Source organism: Giraffa tippelskirchi, chromosome 10 (assembly GCF_054371585.1).
Source record: "Giraffa tippelskirchi isolate mGirTip1 chromosome 10, T2T-mGirTip1v1.2.pri, whole genome shotgun sequence".
Lineage (NCBI taxonomy): Eukaryota > Metazoa > Chordata > Mammalia > Artiodactyla > Giraffidae > Giraffa > Giraffa tippelskirchi.
Genome location: NC_137284.1, coordinates 149801568 through 149815465, shown reverse-complemented (window position 1 = coordinate 149815465; position 13898 = coordinate 149801568). Strand labels below are relative to the sequence as shown.

The 13898-nt window shown below is 44.6% G+C and overlaps 2 protein-coding genes and 1 pseudogene across 4 annotated transcripts in view; 2 read left to right on the top strand and 1 right to left on the bottom strand.

The window, feature by feature from the left end:
• Nucleotides 1-1178, bottom strand: part of LOC145523729 (olfactory receptor 2A14-like) — a 350514-nt gene extending 349336 nt beyond the window's left edge. For all 3 annotated transcript variants that reach the window (XM_081534513.1, XM_081534512.1, XM_081534514.1), the window contains exon 1: nucleotides 766-1178. The gene's annotated coding sequence lies outside the window, so the exon portion shown is untranslated. The remainder of the gene's footprint in view (nucleotides 1-765) is intronic.
• Nucleotides 653-3870, top strand: LOC145523728 (olfactory receptor 2F1-like). The gene has a single exon (XM_081534510.1). The coding sequence runs from the start codon at nucleotides 653-655 to the stop codon at nucleotides 1592-1594; it is 942 nt and encodes a 313-aa protein (XP_081390636.1). The 3' UTR covers nucleotides 1595-3870.
• Nucleotides 3871-11222: 7352 nt separating this feature from the next.
• LOC145522508 (olfactory receptor 2F1-like) lies at nucleotides 11223-11898 on the top strand (annotated as a pseudogene).
• The last annotated feature ends 2000 nt before the right edge of the window (nucleotides 11899-13898 follow it).

Genomic DNA, 13898 nt, shown 5'->3' with positions numbered 1-13898 from the left:
GTCCGTGGCACACAGCAGGGGCTTAGAGATACTGATTTAACCTTTATCCAGACTGTTGGGCACGAGAGCTATGTGAGAGGACTAGGCAGTGACCCAGACCTGAACCCCAGAGAAAACAGAAGGAGCAAATGAGTTCAGACTTTTAGGCCTCGAGCCCTAGGCGCTCCTCTTGGTCTCACGTGTCTTCTTTGGCCACCCCACACTGGAGACTCTTTCCTTTCTTCCCTGCCTTCCACTTTCCTTCCTCCTTTTTGGCTTTCCTACCTCCCTTCCCTAGCTTTTCTTTCTCTTTTACTTGCTTTTTTCTTTCCTATCATCCTTCCTCCCTTCTCTCTACCACCTTTTCCTGTATCTCTCCTTTTACACTGATCGCTTAAATCCTATGTAATTGTAACTGTGTTGGATCCTAGATGTATAAGGACGACCAGAATGGGGACTTCATCCTTGAGTCCACTGTGAGAACTCAAATCTCCTTTTCCCTACCGCCTCATGGCATTGTCCCCTCAGCATCTAGGTTAAGGAACCTGAGGGGAGGTGCCTCACTTCCAGCTCCAGTCCTGGCCCATGGCTTAATCCCAGACTCCTAAAGAGAGTCCTTTACTTGCCCTTCCCTGCCTCTGCTCCTCCCTTGGCAGCCTGACCCGCCTGCTCCATGGGGAGGGACAACCTGACCTGGGTGAGTGAGTTTGTCCTACTGGGCCTCTCTGGGGACCGGCAGACCCAGGCTGGCCTTTTTGTCCTGTTTGGGGCCGCCTATCTGCTGACCTTGCTGGGCAACGGGCTCATCCTCGTCCTGGTCCGGCTGGACCCCCGCCTCCAGCTGCCCATGTACTTCTTCCTCGGCAACCTCTCCGTAGTGGACATCTGCTACACCTCCAGCGGGGTTCCCCAGATGCTGGCGCACTTCCTCCTGGAGAAGAAGACCATCTCCTCCGCCCGATGTGGTACCCAGCACTTCTTCTCACTGGCTCTGGGGGGCACCGAGTTCCTGCTGCTGGCCGCTATGGCCTACGATCGCTACGTGGCCGTCTGCGACCCCCTGCGCTACGCGGCCGTCATGGGGCCGCGGCTCTGCGCAGGGCTGGCGGGCGTCTCCTGGCTCGTGGGCCTGGCGAACGCGGCCGTGGAGACCGCGATCACCGTGCGTCTGCCCACCTGTGGGCGCCACGTGCTGAACCACGTGGCCTGTGAGACGCTGGCGCTCGTCAGGTTGGCCTGCGTGGACGTCACCCTCAACCAGGCGGTCATAGTGGCGTCCAGTGTGGTGGTGCTTTTGGCGCCCTGCTGCCTGGTCGCACTGTCCTACGCCCGCATCGTGGCTGCCGTCCTGCGGATCCGCTCCAGCGGGGGGCGCCGCAAAGCCTTCCGGACCTGCGCCTCGCACCTCACCGTGGTCTCCATGTCTTACGGCTTGGCCCTGGTTACCTACATGCAGCCGCGCTCCACCGCCTCCGCCGAGCAGGACAAGGTGGTGGTGCTCTTCTACGCGGTGGTGACCCCTGTGTTGAATCCGCTCATCTACAGTCTGAGGAACAAGGAGATAAAAGCCGCTCTGACTCGGGTTCTGACGAGGAGCTCTGAATCAAAACGGTAGCCTGGGACCTTGTCGTTCAAAGGCCTCGCTCTGGAGACGGTGGGCAGTGCAGCGTGCCCGCCGCCTGCTGTGTGTGCATGTACTTGTGTGGGCATGTGAGTACGTGTGTGTGTGTGTGAGGGAGCAGATGGGAGGGGCCACAATCCCGCACCACAGTTTGAAGTCACAGAGAAATGGAATTTTATCTCTGGGCTCTGTTTTTGGTCCCTGACTTGGTCTTAAAAAAAAATGTAAATTACAGCCACTTAGAAATACATACAGACCACAGAAAATTATATGAAAAAAAAAAAGATATACTGGCATATACGAATTAGAAAGGAAGACTAAATCGAAATCTTGGGCAGTGCACATAATTTATGCCAAGAAAGTCTATTTCCTAAATTCTACAGCCACAAGTCTAAGCTTTTCTGAAATCAGTGGGAAAAAAAGAGAGGAAAAGTTGTGACTTAAAAGATTCACCATGCCCATGGGATCAAACAGGCCTTGGGCCAGAGGTAAAAGGGTCATCATGTGATCACCAGTGGTCCCGCTCAGCTCTGTAGGGTGGGGAGTTCACAGGGGGACCTGGAGCCAAAGTCGCAGTAATTATCTGCAAATCTTTGACGAGCAGGGCTGGCTCCATGTGAGTCAGTGGATATCATGCCGCTCATTTTCCTTTCAAACTTGCCATGGTGGCAAGTGGCTGGCCAAAGAGTGAAAAGTTCATAACTGCAAACATCTTTTTACATAATCAGGCTTAAGGATATGCTCTTATGAAAACTGAAGGATGTATTCAGAATTCATGCTTGGTTAAGAATTGTGCCACATACCATCAGAGGTAAGTCAGGCTACTTAAAAAAGAAGGGATCACAACTCCCTGTTAGTGATCCTTTCACTCTACTGACACAAAAACTAATGACTGAGCTCTAAACATCCTAGAATATAGAGTGAGACCATGATATTTTATCCAGACAAATATTTAAAACAACTTCTAAAAATCAGAATGAAGCATCTCTTACCTAAATATTACAGCTCTCTGGTTTATCTTACCCACAAACAAACAAAATATAAATTGAGAATAATTCAAACTTAGTCTGTTAAGAAAATATCGAAAGACTGAGGAGGAGGAAATGAAGTACCTTTGAAAATTCCTAGTAAAACAATTTTTCAAAATTGAGGTAAAATTAACATCACATATAATTCAAGATTTTGACCATTTAAAGTATACAATTCAGTGGCATTTGGTATATTCACAATGTCATGGAACCTCATGCTTACACAGTTTCATAGCATCTTCATCATCCCCAAAAGGCAGCTCATACCCTTTAAGCAGGACATCATGGGAAATGCCGAACTGGATGAAGCACAAGCTGGAATCAAGGTTGCAGGGAGAGGTATCCATAACTTCAGATATGCAGATGATGCCACCCTTATGGCAGAAAGCGAAAAGGAACTAAAGAGCCTTTTGATGAATGTGAAAGAGGAGAGTGAAAAAGCTGGCTTAAAATTCAACATTCAAAAAACTAAGATCATGGCCTCTGGTCCCATCACTTCATGGCAAATAGATGGGGAAACAATGGAAACAGTGACAGACTTTATTTTGGGGGGCTCCAAAATCACTGCAGATGGTGACTGCAGCCATGAAATTAAAAGATGCTTGCTCCTTGGAAGAAAAACTGTACCAACCTAGACAGCATATTAAAAAGCAGAGACATTATTTTGCCAACAAAGGTCTGTCTAGTCAAAGCTATGGTTTTTCTAGTAGTCATGTATGGATGTGAGAGTTGGACCATAAAGAAGGCTGAGTGCCGAAGAATTGATGCTTTTGAACTGTGGTGTTGAAGACTCTTGAGAGTCCCCTGGACTGCAAGGAGGTCCAACCAGTCCATCGTAAAGGAAATCAGTTCTGAATATTCTTTTGGAAGGACTGATGCTGAAGTTCCAATAATTTAGCCACCTGATGTGAAGAACTGACTCACTGAAAAAGACCCTGATGCTGAGAAAGATTGAAGGCAGGAGGAGAAGGGGACGACAGAGGATGAGATGATTGGATGGCATCACCGACTCAATGGACATGAATTTGAGCAAGCTCCAAAAGTTTGTGATGGACAGGGAAGCCTGGCATGCTGCAGTCCGTGGGGTCAAAAAGAGTCGGACACAACTGAGCAACAACTGAGCGACTGAGCTGAACTGATTCCTCTCTCCTCCCAGGCTCTTAAAGCCACAAGTCTGTATTCGGTCTTTATGGATTTGCCTGATCTGGACATTTCATATAAATGGAATCATATGATATGTGATCTTTTGTGTCTGGCTTCTTTCACTTAGAATATTATTTTTGGAATCTATCCATATTGTCAAATGTAGCAGGCCCTCATTCCTTCTTATGTCTGAATAATGTTCCCTTGTATGGAAATAGCCACATTGTTTGGACCTATCCATCAGGTGATGGACATTTGGGTTTTTTCTAACTTTGGGCTATTGTGAATAGTACTGCTATAAACTTTCACGTACAAGTTTTTGTTATTAATAGAAAAACCTGTTTTTAATTCTTTTGGGTACATACCCGGGAGTGGAACTGTTGGGTCATTCGGTAATTCTATATTTAACTTTTTGAGCAAATGCCAAACTGCTCTTCACCATAGCCGAACTGTTTTACATTCCCACTAGCAATAAATTAGAGTTCCAATTTCTCCACTTTCTTGGGAACATTTATGTTCTGTTTGACTGTAGCCACCCCAGTGTGTGTGAAATGACATGTTATTGTGTTTTTAATTTGCATGTCCCTAATGACTAAAGATGTTGAGCATCTTTTCATGTGTGTGTTGGCCAGTTGTGTATCTTCTTTAGAGAAGTATCTAGCAAAACTTTCATTTTTAATTTTATTGAAGACGTCTCCTTCCCTTCCCTTCCTCTCACTCCTTGCCTTAGCCCCTCTCCGCTACCCTCTCCCCCTAAGACCATGACCACCAGCCTTCATCCTCCTAATTCCCTCCCTGGTCCTTTCCCCTACCACGTATGTGTGCGCTAAGTCACTTTTGTCGTGTCCAACTGTCTGAGACCCTATGGATTATAGACCAGGCTCTTCTGTCCATGGGATTCTCCAGGCAAGCATACTGGAGTAGGTTGCCATGCCCTCCTCCAGAGGATCTTCCCAGCCCAGGGATTGAACCCGTATCTCCTGCTTTGGCAGGTGGGTTTTTTACCACTAATGCTAATGCCACCTAAGGAAGCCCCTTTCCCTGCCACTCCCACTCCCACCTGAGGCACCCAGCCCTACCCCCTGGGAAAAATTTGTTAACTCTCATTTTCAGACTCTTCTCATTTTTATATTATCAATTTCTCCCCTCAGATCAACAGATTATCTTTTCCTTTCTCTATTCCTTCTCAAAAGTCTCTCCCCCAACCAAAGCCTTCACACTTAGGCATCCGCCTGCCCTTTGCCCGCTGTCTGTGATTTCTACAGCAAAGAAACCTCAGGAGTTTTTCCTCCTTAGTGAGTGAGAACAAACCGAAAGCACTTGTACTTTGGTATATTTTCCTTTACCCTTGTCACAGGTCTATGGAAGCAGCTTTGAGCAGTGTGATATTCTACTACACTTTCAAACATAACCTGCCTACAAAAATGCTCATCAAATAGTTGAATGAGCAAACTTTGTGGACGAGGTTTGATAAAGACTCATTAAAAGCTGAAAGGGGTCAACTGATGTTGGTTCTATACTTGTTGAGCTATAATTCTTCATCAAATTATGATATAGTTGGGACAATAATCTATTGACACCTTCTAATCTTAATAATTAAAACATATTTTTTGTAAATAAAACTTAGTTTCTATTGTCCACAGTTGTAGTGCATACATGTAGTTTATCCAAAGAAGATACCAATTCATGAAATTATAGGTTAGAAAAGAGGGGGAAAGTGTACAAAATATTTTCAATTTCCTAGTTTCCTATTTTTTGCTCCTACTCCATTATTTGAGCTTTAGGACTTTTTTTTCAGCCCTTTAAAGTCTTTTTGGCCCTTTTGAGTCTTTAAAGAGAAATTCAATGTATTTAAAGGACACTTACTATCAGGAGGCAAAAACTGTATTATCCTTCAAGAGACCCTTCTGATTAGAGTCATTCTTGAACTGGTATCACAGAGTGAACTCTGTGAAAACATCAACAGTGAGGTTCTACACTGAGCTCCTAGATAAGACAATGAAATTTAAAGAAACCACTTCTCAATGAATAAATGATGTTCATTCACTCAGTCAGTCCACCAGCTCTATATGCCAGTCTCTGTTCAAACTAGAAAGGGCACAATAAAAAAAAGAAAATACTCTCTCTATCCTTTAAGCAGTTTGTTTGTTAGAAGTCAGAAAAGGGGAGTGAAAGAGCTGGGCTTAGTGGAGGGGGTTTTCCAATTCTACCTCCTGGCTTCAGAGAAAGTTGAGAGTCCAGGTATGTGGGCTCCATCCTTCTACTTCTCTATGGGGTGGATGTTTCCCTTTTATAGATAAAATGGAAAGAGGTCAGTTGGTACTTGGCAAACTGGACCACCAGTCCACTGATCTGGCCAAACTACTCTTCAGTCTGTTTTCCTGCATTCAGTTCAGTCGTGTCCAACTCTTTGCGACACCATGGACTGCAGGATGCCAGGCCTCCCTGTCCATCACAAACTCCCAGAGCTTGCTCAAACTCATGTCCATCAAGTCGGTGATGCCATCCAACCATCCTATCCTCTGTTGTCCCCTTCTCCTACCTTCAATCTTTCCCAGGATCAGGGTCTTTTCCAAGGAGTCAGTTCCTCACATCAGGTGGCCAAGGTATTGGAGCTTCAGCATCAGTCCTTTCAATGAATATTCAGGATTGATTTCCTTTAGGATGGACTGGTTGGATCTCCTTGTGGTCCAGGGGACTCTCAAGAGTCTTCAACTTCACAGTTCAAAAGCATCAATTCTTTGCCACTTGGCTTTCTTTATGGTCCAAGTCTCACATCCATACATGACTAATGGAAAAACCATAGCTTTGACTAGATGGATCTTTGTTGGTAAAGTAATGTCTCTGTTTTTCAATATTTGTCTAGGCTGGTCATAGCTTTTCTTCCAAGGAGCAACTGTCTTAATTTCATGGCTGCAGTCACCATCTGCAGTGATTCTGGAGCCCTTTATGGCAGTTCAAAGTTTCCATCTGACTCCCCAGGAGCAGCATCCAAACACCACATCTTTTCTGACACCCACTTCCCTATAAATCAAACCTGTCCTACATTTCATTCTATGGTGATGCTGCTCCCCAGTAGTGGCTGTGATACACTCTTCATGCTCCAAATGGTAACATAATGTGATGTAACAGGAAGAACATGGGATTGTGGTCATCAGATTTCAGATTCAATTTAATTTTTGCTCCCAACTGGCAGAACAATCCTGAGCAAATCACTTGTGCTTTCTGAGCCTCAGTTTCCTTACTTGTAACCATAGAGGTTGAGATGATGATCCTAAAATTTCCTCCCAGCTTTTATTCTTTTTTGTGACTCTCACTGTACATTTTACTTTCTTCAGTGGTAAGAATTTTAGTTGCTGTTCTCGGCACTCATGAACCACATTTGGGGACCATAGCTTGGTTACTTACTGCACTGATGAAAGAAATAAGCTCTGTGGAAAGCCAGGGCTGGGTATTGTGCCAAAGCCAGTTTCTATTTTTGGCATTTTCTACAATGACACCTTCCAGCCACAAAAGGACTGAAAGAAGGAAGTGGGTAGGTTCCAACTCGATAGGAAAGACAGAGGATAGCATACAGCTGCTCTGCCCTCTTCACCCCCATCCAGCCAGAGCCCTATGTTCAAACCATGTTAGAATGACTTGGGTTGAATTGTTTTCATTTCCATTTAATTAGATTCTATGGCCCATCCCACATATCTCTGATACAGATCCTTTTTATTTAAATAATGCTCTGAAGTTTGAGCATTAACTAAATGCTCTGAAGCACCACTGCAGCAAGGATGAGGAGATACCCCATGTGTGCCATGTGGCGCTGGAGCAGCACCTGCACTGTGCTGGAGCGACTTTGAGGACATCCAAGGGCAAAGGAGAAGTCCCAGCAAGATGGTCAGAGGGGCAAAATCGCATTTAGAATCAAAGCCCATACCTGCCAGAGATGCTCAGAGGGCTCAAACAAACCTTGTGTCCACACCAGGACCCAGAGACCCAACAGAGACGGAGACGGAACTGTGTTTGGGTGTCTCCTGCAGTGGTACAGGTCAGCAGTGGACTGCCACAGGGGCAGGGGCTCTGGATGCAGCAGACCTCAGTATGGGATAAGCCCTCTTGGAGGATGTCACCATTAATCCACCACAGAGCTGCCAGAACTTACACAGGACTGGGAAACAGACTCTGGGAGAAACAGAAACCTGTATGCACCAGGACCCAGGAGAAAGGAGCAGTGACCCCACAAGAAACTGACCAAGACTTGCCCATGAGTGTCCAGGAGTCTCTGGCAGAGGCGTGCGTTGGCAATGGCCTGCTGCATGGTTGGGGGCACTGAGTGTGGCAGTGCATGCATGGGACCTTTTAAAGAAGGTCGCCATTATCTTCACTACCTCCACCATAGTTTGGCCTGAGATCAAATAACAGTGGATCACAATAAACTGTGGAAAATTCTGAAAGAGATGGGAATACCAGACCACCTGACCTGCCTCTTGAGAAATCTGTATGCAGGTCAGGAAGCAACAGTTAGAACTGGACATGGAACAACAGACTGGTTCCAAATAGGAAAAGGAGTACGTCAAGGCTGTATATTGTCACCCTGCTTGTTTAACTTATATGCAGAGTACATCATGAGACACTCTGGGCTGGATGAACCACAAGCTGGTATCAAGATTGCTGAGAAAAATATCAATAACCTCAGATATACAGATGACACCACCCTTATGGCAGAAAGTGAAGAAGAACAAAAGAGCCTCTTGATGAAAATGAAAGAAGAAAAACAAAGATCATAGTATCCGGTCCCATCACTTCATGGCAAATAGATGGAGAAACAGTGGAAACAGTGGCTGACTTTATTTTTGGGGGCTCCAAAATCACTGCAGATGACGACTGCAGCCATGAAATTAAAAGACGCTTACTCCTTGGAAGAAAAGTTATGACCAACCTAGACAGCATATTAAAAAGCAGAGGCATTACTTTGCCAACAAAGGTCCGTCTAGTCAAGGCTATGGTTTTTCCAGTAGTCATGTATGGATGTGAGAGTTGGACCATAAAGAAGGCTGAGCGGTGAAGAATTGATGCTTTTGAACTATGGTGTTGGAGAAGACTCTTGAGAGTCCCTTGGACTGCAAGGAGATCAAACCAGTCCATCCTAAAGGAAATCAGTCCTGAATATTCATTGGAAGGACTTACGCTGAAGCTGAAGCTCCAGTCAATACTTTGGACACCTGATGTGAAGAACTGACTCCTTGGAAAAGACCCTGATTCAGGGAATTGAAGGTGGGAGGAGAAGGGGACAACAGAGGATGAGATGGTTGGATGGCATCTCTGACTTGATGGACATATGAGTTTGAGTAAACTCTGGGAGCTGGTGATGGACAGGGAGGCCTGGTGTGCTGCACTTCATGGGATCCGAAAGAGCTGGACACGACTGAGCGACTAAACTGAACTGAACTGGAGTTATGAAGAGCTTTCTCACATATCATCTCATTTGACACTAACTAGTTCTCCCCTGGATCTAAGATATTCTAAAACATTTGTTTTGGGCCAGACCTTAGAAGGTTAAGAGTTTCCTGGTGCTCAGACAGTAAAGAATCCTGCTGCGATGCAAGAGACCCAGGTTCAATCCCTGTGTTGGGAAGATCCCCTGGGGAAGTGAATGGCTACCTACTCCAGTATTCTTGCCTGGAGAATCCCATGGACAGAGGAGTCCATGGGGTCAGAAAGAGTTGGATATGACTGAGTGACTAACACTTTCACTTTAGAAGGCTAAAGTTAAGGGGAGACCCAGCACACAAAAGGCAAGATATCCAGGATCACTTTTTAACCGGTTCAGTGGGATTTGAGGCAAATAATTTTAACTCCCTTGGCCTCAACTTTTTCAAACAAAGAATGAGAAGTTTAGGTCAAAGATTTTTCCTCCTCAAAAACTCTTCTGGGTTTTTATCTCAAAAAACTACATCTTGAGTTTTCAAAAATAAGGTTAAAAGTTCCCACTAAAGCAGTGATTCTCAAATGTGTAATTAAAGTTTTACACTTTAGTTAACAGGAAACAGTAAAGTTACTAACACATGAATGTCTGGGTTTCACCCTCCTGAGATTCTGTCTTAATTACTTCAGAGTGTGGTCTGGGCTTCTGGAGTTCTCAAAGCACCCCAGTGATTCTAAGGTATAGCTGATGTGGAAAGCACTGCTCTGGTTCCCACCATGGGTCCTGTGGGATTTTCATAGGCAAACCCTTTAATCTGGAGTTTTTTCCTTCCTTCTCAAACTTCCTCTGTTCAGTTCAGTCACTCAGTCATGTCTGACTCTTTGCGACGCCATGGACTGCAGCACACCAACTCCCGGAGCTTACTCAAACTCATGTCCATCGAGTTGTTGATGCCATCCAACCATTTCATCCTTTGCTGTCCCCTTCTCCTCCCACCTTCGATCTTTCCCTGCATCAGGGTCTTTTCGAAGGAGTCAGTTCTTCACATCAGGTGGCCAAAGTATTGGAGCTTCAGCTTTAGCATCAGTCCTTCCAATGAATATTCAGGTTTGATCTCCTTGCAGTCCAAGGAACTCTCAAGAGTTTTCTGCAACACCACAGTTCAAAAGCATCAATTCTTCGGCACTCAGCTTTGTTTATGGTCCAACTCTCACATCCATACATGACTACTGGAAAAACCATAGCTTTGACTAGACAGACCTTTGTCTTTTTAACCTTTTTGATAGAGGTTAAAGACCAGCAAAATAAACAGGGAGGTGTTCCAAGGGCAAACATGTCTTTGCTATGACAGAAAGATTTACACATAACAAAGCTCCAAGGGCTTTACAGGCACTCCCTCACTGACTTCATCAGTGGGCACTGTCAGTTTCCAAATGTTGTTATTGCAAGTAAGTGGTGTGTGCATTCATCTTTTATTAATCATTTAGTTTAGCATTCAAATGAATGCCACAGTTTCACCAAGGAAATAGCATAATCACAAAAAGTTGGGACATAATTATAGTTGGTATAATGTTCTACAGTGAGGCCTTGATCTTATCATCCTAGGACTAAGCTTGTTTAATCAGTACATTGAGAACCAAATGAGGGATTTTTTTTTCTCTGTCACTGACCCAGCCTGGACTACAGGAGAAGCCAGAAAACCACCAGCCCCAGAATGAATAATAAGGACAAGGGAGAGTTTCAGAACGCAAGCCTTGTGTTTTGGGATCAGATAATAATCCTTAACACTAGCACTTGAAAACTGTTTTATTCATTTCCCCAACACAAAGTTTTTTATTGTGAAACATTCATTAGAAATCTTTGCATGAAAAGAAAAATCAGAAAATGTCCCTGACTTCAAGAAGCTCAGAGTCTAATGGAGAAAACATACAAGCACTTGCAGTCTCACTTGAAGTCCTTTGTTCAGACCCAGACTGTGAATTCTGATTCTGGACTCTTTAAGCCACCACCTCCTCAGGCAGCCTGACCCGCCTGCTCCATGGGGAGGGACAACCTGACCTGGGTGAGTGAGTTTGTCCTACTCGGCCTCTCCGGGGACCGGCAGACCCAGGCTGGCCTTTTTGTCCTGTTTGGGGCCGCCTATCTGCTGACCTTGCTGGGCAACGGGCTCATCCTCGTCCTGGTCCGGCTGGACCCCCGCCTCCAGCTGCCCACGCACTTCTTCCTCGGCAACCTCCCCCACCTCCAGCGGGGTTCCCCAGATGCTGGCGCACTTCCTCCTGGAGAAGAAGACCATCTCCTCCACCCAATGTGGTACCCAGCACTTCTTCTGCCTGGCCCTGGGCGGGTGGGGAGGGACTAAGTTCTCACTGCTGACAGCAATGGTCTATGATCACTATGTGGTCACCCTCCTGCACTGCAGAGCAGCAATCAGTCCAAGGCTGACAGCAGTCTCTTGGTTTGTGGGCATGGCTAATTTTGTAGTGGAGATGGCAGTCACCATGCACTTGCCCACCTGTGGGCACTGTGTGCTGAACCATGTGACCTGGATGGATGTCGCAGGGTTCCCTCCTAGTGTTGAGAACATCATGGGGCCCTGGACACCATGCAGGACTCAGAAAGAAATATCAATCAGTAAACAGATTTTTGTCAAGCTCCACTGTGTTCAATACACCATGCCAGGTGCTGTAGGAGACACACCCAATCTAATATGAGGTCCTTCCCCACAACCTGGAGATTATATGAAAAGATAAGAGATAAATACTGAAAAGAAATTGCAACATAATCCAGTAATGGCAAAGTACAATTAGGCAATATTTGGTTAGTTGCCAAATATGAGATAGACATTAAAGCCCATGGAATTCACAAAATTCCCTTATGGAGGAAAAAAAATCTAGGTGGTTTGCAAAAGAATTGATGGGGAAGGAAAAATTAAAATGGCCATAGAAAATGGTAGAACGTGGATAGATGAGAGAGTAGAGAGAGAGAGAGTTCATTCTTGGCTCACAGGGAAATGATGCAAGTCAGGTGAGGAGACAGAAAACACCAAGGTCTGTCTGGGAAAGAGTGAACAAACCAGTTTGGATAGAGCAAAGATTTCATTTTGAGGAGTCAGTGAAGAGGATGTAAGGCTGGAAAGTGGGGGTGGTGTGCACAGTAGGGCTTTGAAAACAAGGCCATGGAATTTGCATTAGAGGCAATAGCAAGAGAGCACAGTTTTTTAAGTGGGGAGTAGCACATTTAATATATAATATTCTAGAAATTATCCTCTTCTTCTCCTCCAGGCCTGTTAGACTAATTGAGACAAACTATTTTCTTCTTTCAGTCCAGCAAACTCTCCATTTCATGCTTCACTAGTGGGAGTAAGTGAATCAACTGTTTATAATTCAACTTCCTCTATTTAGGGCAGACTATTATAAGATAAGGTTGAAAGACCAAGAATTGGGAAGCTAGTGGACACAGACCAGAAGTTATTTACAATACAGAGAAATGTTAGAAATAAAAATGAATGATCAGGTCTTGAAGTTGATAATTGAACATAGGTTATAATGATAGATAAAGCACCTTCTATTTTCCTTTTTTTTTTAATTATTATTATTATTATTGTTTTTTACTTTACAATATTGTATTGGTTTTGCCACACATTGACATGAATCTGCCATGGGTGTACATGTGTTCCCCTTCCAGAACCCCCGTCCCACCTCCCTCCCCATCCCATCCCTCTGGGTCATCCCAGTGCACCAGCCCCAAGCACTCTGTCTCATGCATTGAACCTGGACTGGCGATTCGTTTCACATATGATAATTTACATGCTTCAGTGCCATTCTCCCGTATCATCCCACCCTCGCCCTCTCCCATAGAGTCCAAAAGATTGTCTATACACCTGTGTCTCTTTTGCTGTCTCACATACAGGGTTATTGTTACCATCTTTCTAAATTCCATGTATATGCGTTAGTATACTATATTGGTATTTTTCTTTCTGGCTTACTTCACTCTGTATAATAGGCTCCAGTTTCATCCACCTCATTAGAACTGATTCAAATGTATTCGTTTTAATGGCTGAGTAATATTCCATTGTGTATATGTACCACAGCTTCCTTATCCATTTGTCTGCTGATAGACATCTAGGTTGCTTCCATGTCCTGGCTGTTGTAAACAGTGCTGCGATGAACATTGGGGTACATGTGTCTCCTTCAATTCTGGTTTCCTCGGTGTGTATGCCCAGCAGTGGGATTGCTGGGTCTGACTTCAGGCTCTACTACAAAGCCACAGTCATCACGACAGTATGGTACTGGCACAAGGACAGAAATATAGATCAATGGAACAAAATAGAAAGCCCAGAGATAAATCCACGCACCTATGGACACCTTATCTTTGACAAAGGAGGCAAGAATATACAATGGAGAAAAGACAATCTCTTTAACAAGTGGTGCTGGGAAAACTGGTCAACCACTTGTAAAAGAATGAAACTAGAACACTTTCTAACACCATACACAAAAATAAACTCAAAATGGATTAAAGATCTAAACGTAAAACCAGAAACTATAAAACTCCTAGAGGAAAACATAGGCAAAACATTCTCTGACATAAACCACAGCAGAATCCTCTATGACCCACCTCCCAGAATATTGGAAATAAAAGCAAAAACAAACAAATGGGACCTAATTGAAATTAAAAGCTTCTGCACAACAAAGGAAACTATAAGCAAGGTGAA

Coding starts and splice junctions, on each gene's coding strand:
- LOC145523728 (XM_081534510.1), top strand. CDS start 653: ATGGGGAGGGACAACCTGACCTGGGTGAGTGAGTTTGTCCTACTGGGC.